This window comes from Camarhynchus parvulus, chromosome 13 (genome assembly GCF_901933205.1).
Source record: "Camarhynchus parvulus chromosome 13, STF_HiC, whole genome shotgun sequence".
Lineage (NCBI taxonomy): Eukaryota > Metazoa > Chordata > Aves > Passeriformes > Thraupidae > Camarhynchus > Camarhynchus parvulus.
Genome location: NC_044583.1, coordinates 16,373,533 through 16,389,682, shown reverse-complemented (window position 1 = coordinate 16,389,682; position 16,150 = coordinate 16,373,533). Strand labels below are relative to the sequence as shown.

The 16,150-nt window shown below is 55.2% G+C and overlaps 1 protein-coding gene across 2 annotated transcripts in view; it reads left to right on the top strand.

Annotated features, from left to right (window-relative positions):
- The first annotated feature begins 4,619 nt into the window (after nt 1-4,619).
- Nucleotides 4,620-16,150, top strand: part of SH3PXD2B (SH3 and PX domains 2B) — a 67,784-nt gene continuing 56,253 nt past the window's right edge. For both annotated transcript variants that reach the window (XM_030957346.1, XM_030957345.1), the window contains exons 1-2: nt 4,620-4,784; nt 15,687-15,767. In XM_030957346.1, coding sequence (XP_030813206.1) covers nt 4,713-4,784; nt 15,687-15,767 — 153 coding nt within the window. In that variant the 5' untranslated portion in view covers nt 4,620-4,712. The remainder of the gene's footprint in view (nt 4,785-15,686; nt 15,768-16,150) is intronic.

Below are 16,150 nucleotides of genomic sequence, written 5' to 3'. Positions count from 1 at the left end.
TTCCTCTCCCTGCTCTTCCTCCTCTCGCTGCTCTTCCTCCTCTCGCTGCTCTTCCTCTCGCTCACTAGATGGCATCACCCTGGAGCTCCTGAAGGGCTCTCCAGCTCTTTCCCCTGCATTTGGCACTCTCTGTGACATCCCTTTCACCAGATCTCTGCCTCTCCTCGGGCTTTCAGTGCTTTTCTAGCCTGGTCCTCAGGAGTTTCCTTGTGCTCCCCCATTTTAGGCGCTCAGCATCCCCAGTGTGGGTTCTGCTCTCCTGGGCAGGATGGGTGCTGCCTGCTGCCAGCCTGGCTCTCATGGGTGGCACCTAAACCCTGCAATTCAGGGGTCACAGCAGTGGAAAATCACTCCTGCTGACTGCTGAGAGTCAGAGAGATCTGGACAAATGGAAAATCTCTGCTGGGCTGGGCTCCAGCTGCAGGGATGTGTCCTCTGTGTGGGTAGGAGCATCATTTTGGACTGATTTTTGTGAGGTGGCTCAGGGAGGATGGATGGATGGGTGGATGGATGGATGGATGGATGGATGGATGGATGGATGGATGGATGGATGGATGGATGGATGGATGGATGATGGATGGGTGGATGGATGAATGGATGGATGGATGGATGAATGGATGGATGATGGATGGATGGATGGATGGATGGATGGATGGATGGATGGATGGATGGATGGATGGATGGATGGATGGATGGATGATGGATGGGTGGATGGATGGATGATGGATGGATGGATGGATGGATGATGGATGGGTGGATGGATGAATGGATGGATGGATGATGGATGGATGGATGGATGGATGGATGGATGGATGGATGGATGGATGGATGGATGGATGGATGGATGGATGGATGGATGGATGGATGGATGGATGGATGGATGGATGGATGGATGGATGGATGATGGATGGATGGATGATGGATGGATGGATGGATGGATGGATGGATGGATGGATGGATGGATGGATGGATGGATGGATGGATATGGATGGATGGATGATGGATGGATGGATGGATGGATGATGGATGGATGGATGGATGGATGGATGGATGGATGGATGGATGGATGGATGGATGATGCATGGATGGATGATGGATGGATGGATGGATGGATGGATGGATGGATGGATGATGGATGGATGGATGATGGATGGATGGATGGATGGATGATGGATGGATGGATGGATGATGGATGATGGATGATGGATGATGGATGGATGGATGGATGATGGATGGATGGATGGATGGATGGATAATGGATGATGGATGGATGGATGGATGGATGGATGGATGGATGGATGGATGGATGGATGGATGGATGGATGGATGGATGCATTTGTTCTGTACTCAGGGAGGACCAGGACATTCAGGCTCCTGGCACAATCCCCCAGTTCTGGAATGGCCAAGTGAGCAGCAGCAGCAGCAGCAGCAGAGGCTCTCCACGCCAGCACGGCTGCAGTCCGTGCTCCCTCTGCAGTCAGGGCTGATGATGGGGCACTGCCTTCTCATTCCCCTCCCTCCTGAGAGGAATAACAGATTTGTCTTTCCAAACCAGCTGTGGGGCTGCTGGGAGATAAAACCAGCACTGGGAGATAAAAGAAACAAGGGGAAGGATTCCACTGATTGATGAATGGGAAAAAGAGATTTGCTTTTACAAATAAACTGCAGGTTTGCTGATAAACGAAATTAGACATTGAGAGATGAAAGGAACAATAGGGAAGAAAAACCCCTAAATTCCATAAGAATTAAAAAATAAAAGGAAGGATTATACATTAGAGGGAAATCTTTGGGAAATCTCTGCTATTTGGCGTTTTGGGAAGTCTGAACCTCTCAAGCAATTCAGCCAGTGGGGAAAGAGAGAAGGGAAATTGGGATAAAAAGGAGGCTGCATCCTCCAAAAATGTGAGAGACCCCAGGGGAATGCCCCATGGCCTCTCCCTTTATTGGAATAAAGTAAAAGGACTCTTCTGCCTCTTTTTTGGACATAAACCTCTGGTGTTTGGGGATTAATTTTCCTGACACCGAGCAGAGCTCAGGGACTGCCCAGCTGTGCCCAAACAGCTGGAGCCCACTCACAGCCGTGCAGAAACCCATTTATCCATTGGAGCTGAGGGATGGTTATTCAGAAGTCGTTCACCCTCTTGTTTTAACTTGCTCAGCTGATCCTGACAGGCACGAGGGAGAGCGCACGAGCCTGACTCTTGTGTAGGTCATGACCTCTCCGGTGTAGTTATTTTAGCACAGTTGTTTTATTTTATTTGGCTTCAGGAAGCTTCAGCCTGTGGTGAGGGCAGCAGGGGATGAATGTTTACCCTGAAACGCCCCAAGCTGCACCTGCAGCACCCAACCTTTTTGTGGGATGTGCTGCTGCCACGTCTCTGCTGTCCTGCAGCAGCATCCCCAGAGGTGTGGGCGAGCACAGGACTCCCAGGACACTCACAAACCCGTCATTTGGGCTCCCTTACAAACCCTTGGAGATTCCTTGAGGAACCCAGGGCACAGCACAGCCCCAGGCAGGCTCTGCCTCTCCACAGTCGATTCCCAGAGTATCTCCCAGGGGAGGTGATCTGGTCAGCATGCGGAGCCACTCCCCACTCCTCTCTAGAGCCCTCATTAGACTTGTTAATTAAGCACAGGAGCCATTTTGCAGCCTGAGCTGAGATTCTCTCCAAGCCTTGCTGGTTCCTGGGTGCTCATTAGCTGTGAGGAGTGATGGAATCCCCTCAGCAGGGCAGGGGAGAAGACAAGCTGATGCTTAAGTGCTTCTCTACCTTAATGCTTCTTTTCAGCATGTGAAGACCAGAAATTGTTTCATTCCTCTCTCAGTCAGCTTTCTCCACTGCTCCACATCTCAGTGTACACTCCCTGCTTTGGGTGTTTTCCACACCATGCTCTGGAGGATTTGTGCATCTCTCAGGGCTTTTAAACTGGTAAAGCTTCCTCTGCTCCAGCCTGGACGCTCCACACAACACCAGGAGCTGCAGTTCCAGGTGTTGGTGCTGTCCCAGGCTCTTCATGAGCACTTCCAGCCCCAGCATCCCACGGGAATGTCAGTGACAGAAGGAGGGGAGGATTCCACAGCTCGTCTCCACTTCTCTTCAGGACACACCTGACTGAGCAGTGGTGACTGGGGCAGGAGTGGGGTGATGTGCAGTGACCCAGTGCTGGGTCTGCACCCCAGCAGGCACCAGGGAGGTGACCAGTGGCCTGATGTCCCCTCCACCCAGCCCAGCAACCCTTCTGCAGCCACCTCTGCAGGGGCTGGGGGCTTTGCTGAGGGGGAGGAGGATGAAGACGAGCCCCTGGGGAGGGGCAATAAAGCCCTGGCAAACTGCCTGCACCTCCATTAATTCTCTGGGGTGGCTGTAGCAAAGTTAATGGTATTTAAAAAGAGCCACATTTAAGGAGCCGCTAAGGAGTGAGATGAGTTGTTTATGATTAAATTAAATTCGTATGAAAACTAATGACCTGCCAGTGTAAGCCTTGAGTAACTTTATAATGTAATTAAAAGCCCAACGGGGGAGAGAGCTGTGGTTATGGCACGTGTTGAGGAGCTGCTGGGAGCACGGAGGCCTCGGGTAAGTGCTGGTGCAGAGAGGTGCCTGGGCACTGCCCTGGCTGCTCTCCTGGCACAAGGGCACAGTGGGCACAGAGGGGGGCTGCCAGGAGGAGAGGTGGGTGCAGGGGATCAGCTCCTGGCTCACAGGGATAGAATCATGGGCTGGCTTGGGCTGGAAGGGACCTTAGAGATCATCCCATTCCATGGGCAGGGACACCTTCCACCATCCCAGGTTGCTCCAGCCTGGCCTTGGACGCTGCTAGGGATGGAACTTCCCTGGACAACCTGTGCCATGCCTCAACACGCTCACGGTGAAGAATTCCTTCCTGATATCTAATCTCAGCCTGCTCTGACAGGAGCCATTCCCTGCTCCTGTCACTGCACGCCCTTGTGAGCAGGTATGCGGCTTGTCCTGGGCAAGGCAGCTCTGACCTGAGCAGGACAGACCCTCCCTGCTCATTCCCTGCTCCTGGAGGGACCTGGCTGCCGCCAGCAACCCGGGGGCACTGCTGTGATGGGACATCAGAACCATCCTTGGGCACTGCTGTGATGGGACAAGAGCAGAACCACCCTCGGGCACTGCTGTGATGGGACAGGAGCGGAACCACCCTCGGGCATTGCTGTGATGGGACAGCAGCGGAACCATCCTTGGGCACTGCTGTGATGGGACATCAGCAGAACCATCCTTGGGCACTGCTGTGATGGGACATCAGAACCACCCTCGGGCACTGCTGTGATGGGACAAGAGCAGAACCACCCTCGGGCACTGCTGTGATGGGACAAGAGCAGAACCACCCTCGGTCACTGCTGTGATGGGACAGGAGCGGAACCACGCTCAGGTAAGGGGGACAAACGGGACCCGTTCCCGAGAGGGGCACCGCGCTCTCCGAACCATCTCGCAGCGGCAGCAGCGGGCTGGGCACGGAGCGGGCACCGCGGGCACGGAGCGGACACCGCGGGCAGGCTCGGGCCGGCCGTCCCTTTAAGCGGGCGGCGGTGGGGCCGCCCCTCCGGCCGGGATAGGCCGGGCCGGGCCGGGCCGCCTCCCGCCCCCCGGAGCGGGCGGCGCGGGGAGGCTCGGCCGCGCTGCAGCCTCCGGTGCCGGCGGCGAGCGCCAGAGCGTCCCCGCTCCCCGAGGGGCACGGCAGCGGCGATGCCCAGGCGGAGCATCGCCGAGGTGAAGGTGCTGGACGTGCAGAAGCGGCGCATCCCCAACAAGCACTATGTGAGTGCCCCAGCCCGGCCCTGGGCGAACAAAGGCCGGGCGCTGCCGGCCCCGCTCCCGCGCGGAGCTCCGGGAAGGGAGGACGGACGAGGAGGAGGAGGAGGAGAAAGAGAAAGAGGGCGGCAGCGCTGCCGGGGGTGCCTCTCACGGCTGTGCCGGGGGTGCCTCTCACGGCTGTGCCGAGGGGGTCCCGCGGTGCCCCTGCCAGCCTGGGGATGCCCCGCCGCTGCCCCCGGCCCCGCGGGATGCCCGGGGATGCGGGCGGGGGTTGCGCGCACCGGGCATTGGCCGCGGGCACGGCGGGGAAGCGTCCCCGCTCCTGCAGCTGGCGCCGGGGCCGTGGGACCTGTTGGTCGCGGAGTCCCGGGGCAAAGGGACCACCCGGCTGCTGCTTTCGGCTCCCTGGGTAGTGCTCGGTGCCTAGGAAGGATCCCTCGTGTCCCCAGCCTTCCTGCGTGCTCCAAACTGTTGTGGATTTGTCTGGTTTTGAAGGTGGTTTTATTATTTTTTCTTTCTTTTTTTTATGATTTAAACTTTGGTGTGTTTCCAGGCACACCCGTGGAGAGCTTGTGGGTGAATCCTGGCAGCAGCCTAAAACAAAGCCCGAAATGTTCTTGCCTCCCGTTTTGCCGTAGCCCGGGGTGACCCAGTGACACACTGCCTGTGGCACATCTGGGCTGTGCAGATGTGCTCTTTGCTCTGGCTGGAGTCACTTGCCACAAGAGCCAGAGCTTTGGGGAGATCAGGAGCTTCTCCAGGTCCCCTCGGCCGGTTCGTGGCATCGAGCAACAATTGGAGGAAAGCTGAGGGCAGGAGGCGAGGGCAGCGGGGTCTCTCCTCGCATCAGGGATGCGGCGTGGCCGCTGCCACCCACCTCCCTTATCTCCCCTTCTTCCTGCTGCCCTGCCTGGAGCTTTGCCAGCCCTGGCTCCGGTTCCAGATGTGCGCTTTTCCTGCCATCGTGTCCATCTCAGCCTTACTCATCACCGAGCGGCTCCGGAGCCGTGCGGAGCTCTGGGCGCTGCTGTTTGTCTTGGCGGATCCGGGGCTTGGCCGGCGTGTCCCGTGACGAGGCGGGCTGGGCTGGCTGTGGGATGGCTGTGGGATGGCTCTGCTGTCCCTGCCGTGCCCTCGGAGCAGTGTCCCCATGGCAGGGACCCGCACCCGGTGCCGCGCACGCTCTGCGCTGTCCCCGCTCGCCCTCCGCCCGTCGCAGCTGGAGTCGGGCAGAGCACAAATAATCCCCAGGAGGCTGCAAAACTGGGCCGGCGATGTTTGCTGAGCAGCGAGCTGGATGGAGGGGCGGTGGGTGGGGATGGGGGGAGCAGGAGCTGCGGGAGCGGTGACAGCTGTGAGCCCGAACTCCCCAGCCCATCCCAGCCCATCCCTCTGCTCCAGCCTCCCCAGCCCATCCCAGCCCATCCCATCCCTCTGCCCCAGCCTCCCCCTGCCCCGGGCTCGGACCCAAAGCCAGCAGCGAGAGCCAGCGTGGCTGCGCAGGGCTGAGCCAGGGAGGGGCCGGCCGCCTGCAGGCAGCGCTGGAGTCAATGGGAGCGCTCGCCTTGCTGGAGGAATCGATAGAAGCAGGCAGATTCACAAAGCCAGTTAATTATATGAAACCAAAGCTTTTTTTTTTTTTCTCTTTCCCTTTTTTTTCCTCCTGCAAAGAGAAAGAGAGGCAGCAAATCATGCCTGAATCATTTGTAGGCAGTGGCTGCTGGCACAGCGTGAATCCAAGGCGACCATCGAGTGTCCGTGTAAAACCTTTGCCCTCTGCCTTTTCCCATCACACAGATGTGCTCTGCCCCAGCCCTGAGACAGCTTTCCTGTCCCCTGGGAGGCTGCAGGACCACGCTGCCTTCTCCTCCTGCTGCCTCTGTGATGACCTGCCCTGCTCGGGCTCCTCTGCACCAGCCAGAGGTTTCCCTTTGCTGGACAAAGCTGTGATTGTGCTGCTCAAGATGAGGCCACAGCACAAAGTTATGAATTCCACTTTCCCAGAAAAGTGAGATCGAGGCAGTGCTTCCAAGTCCTTGTTGCACCTGCAGTGGGGAGGGCTGGCTCTTTTCAGGCTGCTGTGGTTTGCTTTTCACCTGGGTAATTGATACAACAAGAATTGCAATGCCTGAGACAAAAAGTTGGTTGTTTAGCAGCTCTGCTGTGGAGCAGGAGGCACAACATTTCCCCAAATTGCAGGACAAGCACCCAGCAAGGTGCTGGGCAGGGTTTGGGTAGCTGGGTACAGGTGCTGGGCTGAGTTAGGCTCAGCACAGCCCTGTGCCCTCAAACTCCACTTGTGTTTTTAAGCTTTTCTTCATGGGCACCACCTGGCAGGGGCACTGAGGAATGATCCTTGTGCAGGTGCTTGTTGCAGCATGTTCTGGCTCATTTTCCAAGGAAAAAGGGGACTCCATCCTCCAGGCGGTGGCTGAGGTGACATTTTCAGTACATTTCCCACAAAACCCTGTGTGATCCCAGCTCAGGGCTCCGGGGCCACCCTGCAAATCTGAGCAGGCAAAGTCCAAGAGGAAAGTTTAAAAATAATCATTGTGAGAGACAGAGGAGCAGACTGTCATTTCTCTGGTCTGGCCAAGTCTCTGATAAATGAATGTTTATTCAGAAAAGACCCAAAACAAAGCCATAGTAGAAACAGACTGGATTTTCCTTTAAAGGACTTCACTCAGGACTTTGTTATAGTATTGTGTTTGTTGTTCTCGAGCAGAAGCCCTAAAAGAAAGCTTTTCCCTAGTAAATCCAGATTGGGTTTTCCTTCCCTTGAGCAAGCTTCAGGATGTTTCATTTTGTTACAGCTGCAATGTTTTCTATGTGTTAATAGCAATGCCACTGAATCCCAGCTCCATTTCTGCCTACCAGGAGTATTTCCATATTCCATTTCCATGTCCCATATATCCATTTATATAGGTTTAAATGATTGTTCTGGAGCACCATCCAAAATTATATATATCCATTCAACAGCATGCTGTTTGGGTGGGTTAGATTTTTGGGAAAGCTGGGTTATGTTCTCTCAGGACTTCCATTCCCAGCCTCCATGTGTCCCTGAAAATTGGGAATTTATACAAAATGTGCAGCATAGATTTATTTTGCAAACCCAGTGAACAAGATGGCAAAACTTTAAACAAGATGAAGACCTCATTTGTAGCAGCTGGGTTGTGAAAGTAATTAACAGTGAGTGGTGGAGTCTGGCTAATGGGATCTACAGGTGTTTGAAAACAAATTTGAGGAGAACCACGTTCAAAAAGTGCAGGTGCTGTTATGTTTTTGATGTGGAATTTGTGATGTGGTGGTGTAGGTGTCCTCTCTGCTCCTGAGGCCATTTGTGGTTTCATTCCTCGTGCAGCCCAGCCCTGCTGCTTATCTGGAGCTGATTATGGAGTGTTTGAATGGCAAGAGGGCAGAGCTGCCAATCTACAGCTTCTTCAGTGCCTTATATTTATGAGCAGAAGGTGTTCCTGAGGAGCACCATGGATGTTGTTTTGTGGTCCCAGCTGGAGCAGAGCTCGGTGGCCCCGGCACGGTGTCCCCTTGAGCAGCTGAGCTGTTCCCCTGGATTTTGGGAGTTATTTCTGCCCTTGTGGATCATCCTGGTTGTTAGGGTGTCAGGGATGACTTCTCCCCGTGCTGTCTCATGGAAGGGTGACCATGCCCTTGGAATGTGGGAATGTCCTGTGGGCAGCTGAGTGAGGAAGGAGGAGGCTGGCATGAGTAGTGTGAAATCTATGCAGTGTGGTGTCCCCAGATAACCAAATGAGGAGTGGGAGAGAGCCAGGGGAAGCTGCAGCCTGGCTCCTGGTGGCCTCTGAAGCTTTGAGGGCTTTCTCAGCATCCTCAGTGGTGGTTTGCTGCTGTATCCTGTGGTTGTGCCTTGTCTCATCCCATTTCCTGTCAGCTGGATGATGCTGTCCCAACGAGGCAGGGAATTTGGTAGGAATTTTACCCTGTGCTCTGCTCCAGAGCTCACCAGCCTTTCCTCCTCACCTCTCAGCAGAGCTGAGCATGGAGCACTCTCATCTTTTGTGCATGAAAACCAGCACTCAGACTCCAACTCTGCTTTGTTTTTCTTCCCCAGCCACGTTTCTCAAGGCTGTTGAAAAGCTTGAATGTGGAAGGGCCAAATCCTGCCTGGCCCTTGGCTGCTGGGCAGGAGCAGCTCCGTGGGGGAAGCTGATGCTCACACTCAGTTCCAGCAGCTCTGGGGCCATCCCTGGTCTCTGCCTGCCCCCAGCTCTCTGACCTTGATCCCCAGCTTTGCTTTGGAGGGTGTCTTTGTCTTCCTGTCCCAGTGGGGGACAGGAAACAGGAGAATCCATATGTGTGACCTTCAGAGGGGCTGGGGCAGGCTGGCTGCATTGCTGTGTGACTGAGGGCTCTGAGCAGCCTCTGCTGGGCTGTCCCAGTGGGGGTCCCAGCTGGTGGCTGTGCCCTGGCCATCCCAGCAGTGCTGTGTGCCCTGCCAGGCTGTACAGCAGCTGGGGGGAAGAGGCTACAGATCAAAAATTCAAAGGGATCAGCTGGGGTCAGGGGAGAGGTGGCTGCTCTGCAGTGCTGGCTGTGCGCTCAGGCTGCCTGCGCTGGTGCTGAGGATCTGCTGCCCCCAGCCCTGTTACCAGCCCTGCCCTGGCTGTGCTGAGGATCTGCTGCCCCCAGCCCTGTTACCAGCCCTGCCCTGGTGTTCCAGCCCTATTACCAGCCCTGTTTTGGCTGGTGGTGAGGATCTGCTGCCCTGGTGTTCCAGCCCTGTTTCCAGCCCTGCCTTGCTGTTGGATCTGCCCCCCGCCCTGTCCAGTTTTGTTGCCTCCCTGCCCGCCCAGGGCAGCCTCCCTGGTGCCCTGCAGCAGCTGGAACACCTTCCCATGCCAGCATGTCCCCCCTCCCAGTTCCCCGGGCACAAAGCAGGGCTGAGGGGGTCACGAGCTGTCTGCCCGCTCAGCTGGGCCTTGGCTGAACCTCTGCTGCTCCCAGCTTTGGCATCCCCTGGCACAGGAGCCCCCTGTCCCCTCCCCAGCCCTGCAGCAGCGAGGGCTGATGGAGAGGGGCCAAGCACAGCAGCAGCTTGGTGCCAAGAACTTTCTTTGTTTCCAGCCACCTCCCTCCTTTTTTTTTTTTTCTTCTCTTTTCCTCTTACAATTTCCCACTCCCTTTTCTATGTTAAACCCACTCTGCTTTGGCTGCCTTGCTCAGCTCCTTTGGTTTCTCTGCCCTTTTGGGTTTCCAAAGGGAGGGTGAGGCTCTCACATCTCCCCTCGTTTCAGGGTCACCGCGTTTCAGCGTGGGTGAAACCAAAAGCCTGATGCCTTTGACTGATGCTTTTCCTCTTTGCTGCTGAAAGATGCTTTAAATATGTGGAGTTTTCCACAGAGAGGTTTATTGTGCAGAGTCCCCCTGGACCTGAGACCACACAGGCTCTGAGCCTTTGGAAAGAGCTCTGCAGACAGCTCAGCCCCCGCTGCAGGCTGCTGTGTCTGGAGCTGCTGCAGGAGCCCTGCTGGAGGCTGGCACCTTCTCTGGTGTCCCTGCACTGCCTGGAGATGTCTTTCCAAGTGACCATGGGGTTGTTCTCCCCGCTGCCCATGTCTGGGTGGGGGAGCTCTGGGCACAGGGAAGCTCTGGGATCCTTCAGGGAAGGCTGTGAGCTGATGCTGGGGTGCCTGAGCTGATACTGGGGTGCCTGAGCTGATGCTAGGCTGGCTGAGCTGCTCTGGGCACAGGGAAGCTCTGGGATCCTTCAGGGAAGGCTGTGAGCTGATGCTGGGGTGCCTGAGCTGATACTGGGGTGCCTGAGCTGATGCTGGAGTGCCTGAGCTGATGCTGGGCTGGCTGTGCTGATGCTGGGGTGCCTGAGCTGATGCTGGAGTGCCTGAGCTGATGCTGGGCTGGCTGTGCTGATGCTGGGGTGCCTGAGCTGATACTGGGGTGCCTGAGCTGATACTGGGGTGCCTGAGCTGATGCTGGAGTGCCTGAGCTGATACTGGGGTGCCTGAGCTGATGCTGGGGTGCCTGAGCTGATGCTGGGGTGCCTGAGCTGATGCTGGAGTGCCTGAGCTGATGCTGGAGTGCCTGAGCTGATGCTGGGCTGGCTGTGCTGATGCTGGGCTGCCTGAGCTGCCCCTGGGCTCCACCTGCGTTCTGGATGCTGCTGAGCTTGGGCTGGACTCACTGCCCGGCCCCAGGCAGAGCTCCCAGGCAGCTGCCCCCTGTCCCACATCCTTTCTTGCGGGGTTTTTGTGTGTCCCCCCCAGCCAGGACGCCGTGCAAATCTCCGTGAAAAGCTTTGCAAAACTCCTGTAGGAGGGGAGAGAAGCTGAAAGTGCAGCTCTAGGTTTTCCTCACCTTCACCCTGCCTTTTCCCTGCTCACATCTGAGCAGTCCAGGCTGCTTCCCAGCTTGTCCTGGTGTGTTTATGCAGGGAGTCCAGAAGTGATTCTTCTGCGAGGTCACACGGCCTCGTGTTTAAGAACGGGAAACTGGCTCTGTTATTTTATTTTTTATTTTTTTATCCAGTATCTGTTCTTAATTTCCTTGCCTCGAGTCAGCAGTTTGAATCAGCTGCTCTCTCTCTCCCCGTGCTGTTGTGAGGCACTTTGGGCAGGGCAGGATGGAGGATTTGGGAACGGCTCCTTGGTCCCTGGGGGCGCTGGAAGTCACCAGGAGCCACTGCTGGGTGCAGCAGCAGGGATTTCCAGCAGTCCTGCAAAAACCACTGCTGGGCTGGCTGCTCCCAGGGCTCACTGCTTCATTTCTTCAAGAGGAAAAGAAAGAAAAAGAAATTTAAATCTCTGGCTGCCCTTTCCAGATCCGCGCTGGCTCCTCACCCCCTCTGTCCCCGTGACTCCCGTGGCTCTGATGGGTCTGAGCTGGTCCTGCAGCCTCCAGGAGCTCCCTGCCTGCCCACGAGGGGTGTCCTGGATCCCCCCTGGCTCTCAGTGTTCCCCTGGGCTCCCCTGACAGCTCTGCTGTGCTTGGCCAGCTGCCATCTGCATTTCTTGCAGCGAGCTGTCCTTTCCTGACAGTTCCCTTCCCTTCCAGAGGTTTTCAGCCCCATTTTCCATGGGCTGTTCTCCCTCTGAGGGAGGTGCTGGGGAGGGGACAGCAGTGGCAGATGATGGAGGGGACCAAGGGGAAGGCTGCAGGATCCCCTGGGCCTTTTTTTTCATATTATATTTCCATTTAGGGCATTTTGTGTGACCAAGGAGAGCCTTGGGCAGTGGTTGGTGGTCCTGGTGTCACACTGCTCGATGAGTCACTTTTAAATACTTGATTTGTGACCATTTCCTTGTGCTGAGGGATCCCAAGGAGTTTGGGAGCCCAATTCCAGTGGAGTCTGTTGTCCTCAGCCTTTTGCACCTGCAAGTTTCCATTTTCTGTGGGGGATCTGTTCCATCTCTGCCCTCCCAGGGATGGGAGCACGGAGAGGGTTTGGTGCTCATGAGAAATGCTGCTCTGAGCTGGCATTAAACCAGATCCACCTGCACCTCAAAAATCATCCCCGTGCCTTCTGTAGCTGCCAGCAGTGAGGCTCCAGGGCTGGGAGGAGGGCAGGGTGTCCTTTCCAGAGGGAGGGAGGGAGGAAGGGCAGCCTCCATTCCTGGGTTCCACTGACTCAGCCCCTTCCCTTCCCTGCTCAGACCCCTCCAGATGGCCTGGAAAGGGCTGCAGGTATTTGGATTTTTGGATATTTGTATATTTGAATATTTGGATATTTGGATTTTTGGATATTTGAATATTTGGATATTTGGATTTTTGGATATTTGGATATTTGGATATTTGGATATTTGGATTTTTGGATATTTGGATTTTTGGATATTTGGATATTTGGATATTTGGATTTTGGATATTTGGATTTTTGGATATTTGGATTTTTGGATATTTGTATATTTGGATTTTTGGATATTTGGATTTTTGGATATTTGGATATTTGGATATTTGGATATTTGAATATTTGGATATTTGGGATTTGGACAGCTCAGCTGTTGGTTTTGGCCAGGAGCCCAGCCCAAGCCCTTGGATCCAGCCTCAGGAATGCCTGGAGAGGATCCAAGTGCCAGCCCCATCCCTGTGGGGGCACAGCCCTGGGGGATCCCCTCTATTCTCCTTTTTCCTCCATGGAAAAGCCCTGCAGGTGGTTCCTCAGTGAGAAAGACCCATGGAATAACTGCTTGCACATGTCCTGGCCTGGGAAAAAGCCTCTTCTCACAGCAGCTGATGGGGTGGCTCCCACTGGCACAAAATTTGGGTTATTTGGGTTGCTGCTTTGTGGTGGCTGCTCCTGGCAGGACATGGGGCAGTGCCAGGCCAGGAGGGGAAACTTCAGAGCAAGGGCAGTGGTTTTAAAGCTGTCTTGGTCACTGGAAGTGCCTTCCAAAAGCACCTGAGGAAGGGATTTTGGGGTCTGTGGGAGCTCGGTGCCTCATGTCCAGTGGAAATGCTCACTGGGTGAGTGCACTGTTCAAACCTTCCCAAACCTGCCCTTGTTGTTGGGTGAGAGGAGCACCAGGGTTGTGTTTTCTGGTGGATTTTTTCTTTCTGAGACAGCAGGGACTGGATTAGATACTGGGAGAGACCCAGATGTGGGATGGGGCTGCTGGAAAGGTGAGGGATATCCAGCAGCAGAGAGGCAGCTGGCTTTGCCCAGGCTCTATAGATGCTGAGGAGCTCCTGTTCCTGTGGGCTCCCCATCTTCTCTGCTGTCCATGAGTAGGCTGAGGAGAAAGCCCTGGAGACCTTTCTGCTGCTGGAAAGGGATGTGCAAGGAACTCTTCTCCTGAGCCCTGGGAGTTGTGCATTTCAGCCCAACAGCAGTGAGCTCAGCAGAGAGCAGGAATTGCTGCAGAGGCCGCAGGGGAGCCTGGGGTGCCCTCGTGCCTTCATTACCCTCAAGAGCTCTGAATGACTTTGGCTCAGCCTATGCACATCCTGATTAAAATCCCAGTCTAATAAGCTGTTGACTGCAAATAAAGGCAGGGTGGGAGTAAACACTGAGCAGGAGCTGGCTCCTGCTGCAGCCCCTGGGGCAGGCTCTGTGCGGGCAGGCGGCCAGCGGTGATATAACCCCGAGCAGCGCTGGGGACTGCTGACAAAACTGGGAGAGCAGCTCAGCTCCCAGCCCTCATGAGCTCATGCTGGCCCTGCAGCAAGTCCTGGGCAGAGGGCAGAGGAGTTTGAACCTGTGCTAGCACCAGGTTAACCCTTGGATTGCTGGGGGAGTGCTGCCTCCCTTGGAGCGCAGCTGGAGCAGATGTTGTCTTGGAGAAACCCTCTGTGTTCATAGGGAGGAAATGAGGGTTCTTCATCTCAAAATAAGAGTTTGGGAGTGAAAGCAGAGCAGGGAATGGCTCCAGACTGAGGGGCTGGGTTTAGGTGGGATACTGGGTGGCAGGCCCTGGCACAGGTGCCCAGAGCAGCTGTGGCTGCCCCTGGATCCCTGGCAGTGCCCAAGGCCAGGTGTTTGATCACCCTGGCAATGCCCAAGGCCAGGTGTTTGATCACCCTGGCAGTGCCCAAGGCAGGTGTTTGATCACCCTGGGACAGGAGAAGGTGTCCCTGCCATGACATCATCACTGGATGATCTTTAAGGTCCCATCCAACCCAAATTCAACAAAAGTGGACCTTGAATTACTGGTTTGTAAGTAGGGAAGTTCTTTGATTTAGCAATAAGAACTTGATCCCTCTTGCTGCCTCGTTTTCTGTCTTAATATGGAAGTGATTGCACTGGGAAGAGTTTGTCACCCTCAGGAGTGTCCTCACCTTGCTGGCTCAGGCTGTGCCAGCCCTCTGAGCAGCAGAGTGAGATTTGAGGTAGATTTTCAGTGCAGGATTTGAGCAGCTTTGATAAACTCCAATAACTGAGTGTGGTGCTGTCCTGGTGTTTGAGTTTGGATGCTGGTTGAGGATTTTTCCAGAATCTGGATAAATGGGCATCTCAGTGGGGAAAACCTTGTGAAACTCCTGAGGGATTCTCTTTTAAATCAGCTTTTAAGAGCCTTGATCCTTGGTTTTGCTAGCAGAAGTTCCAGCAGGTGCCTTCACCTGGGCTTCTGAACGTTTTGGTCCTTCTTCAAGGAACTGATGCTTGAATTTCTGGTGGAAATAAGGACTTGAGTTAGGAGGGAAAAAAATACCCTGGGTTCTGCTCAGTCAATCTGCTATCAATTGGAGATTTGTGTCACTTGGGTGTTACACTGGCACCTCACCAAGGGTTATCTCTGCTTTCTGTGAACCACAGAGGGGACATGAGATCAGTAATTGCCTCATTCTGAGATGTGCTTGTTGTCCTTCACAGGAGAACTGGTGCTGAAATGGGCTGGGTTTGGTGTTTTGTTTTGCATTCATCACCAGTTAGAGCCTGGTCACGGGGTCTGTGAATGACCTGCAGTGACTGGGGCTGATCCTGTGGCATTTTGGGGATCAGGACACTGATTTCCACCCCTGCAGGTGTAAGAAACCCAACCCCAAGCAGGTGGAGTTGCAGACCCTGGGGCTTTGAGCGGTTGCAGTCCCGTTTGCAGCAGCAGGGCTGGTGCAGGTGCTGCCCTTGGATCTCAGCATCAGCTCTGGTGCTGCAGCTGTAAATGGGGTGCTAGGGTTTAGATATCAACTCCCGTGTCTGGAGGGATTTGTGCTGTGTTTTTACACAGAATTGTCACTTCACATTCACTGTGTGCCCCCCTCCAGGGCCACAGAGCTCAGCTCACCACCAGAAACAAACCTTTGGTTAAGCTGCAGCTCAGTGATTTACCCTCACCTCTGTTGTGGTGTGGCTGAATTGATCTGAAGCCTTCCTCTCGTTGTCACCCAGCTGTGGGGGCTGCACTGGCAGCTTTTTGGGTTGTGGTGGGGCTTTTTTTTGGGGTCCCTCACGCTGATTTGTGCCTCTGTTCCCTCCAGGTGTACATCATCAAGGTCACCTGGTCCAATGGAGCCACCGAGGTCATTTACAGACGGTACAGCAAGTTCTTCGACCTGCAGGTGGGGAATGCTGGGGGTGCTGCAGCCCTGGGGGGGACAGGGGTGCTGGGGGGCAGGAGTGCTGGGGGTGCTCCTGGGGTCTACCTGGGGGGATGAGAGGAGTGCTGGGAATGCTGCACCCTGGTGGGGTGACAGGCTGAGCTCACTCCAGCTGCTGGCTTCTGCTTTACCCGTGCAATTGCTGGGGTTGTTATTGAGGGGGGGTTTGTTTGCTTGTGGGGAGGGTTTTGTCAGAGTCAGGTCCAAATTCCGTTCCCGTGGCTTTCCCAGCTGCTGTCACAGCAAAGCAGGGCTGGGAGCTGCCCCTGGGGAGGGTTTGATTCCCTGGAGCAGGGCAAGTGCCCACTCACTCCCCCGGCAGCCCAGGGAGCTGCTTTGGCACT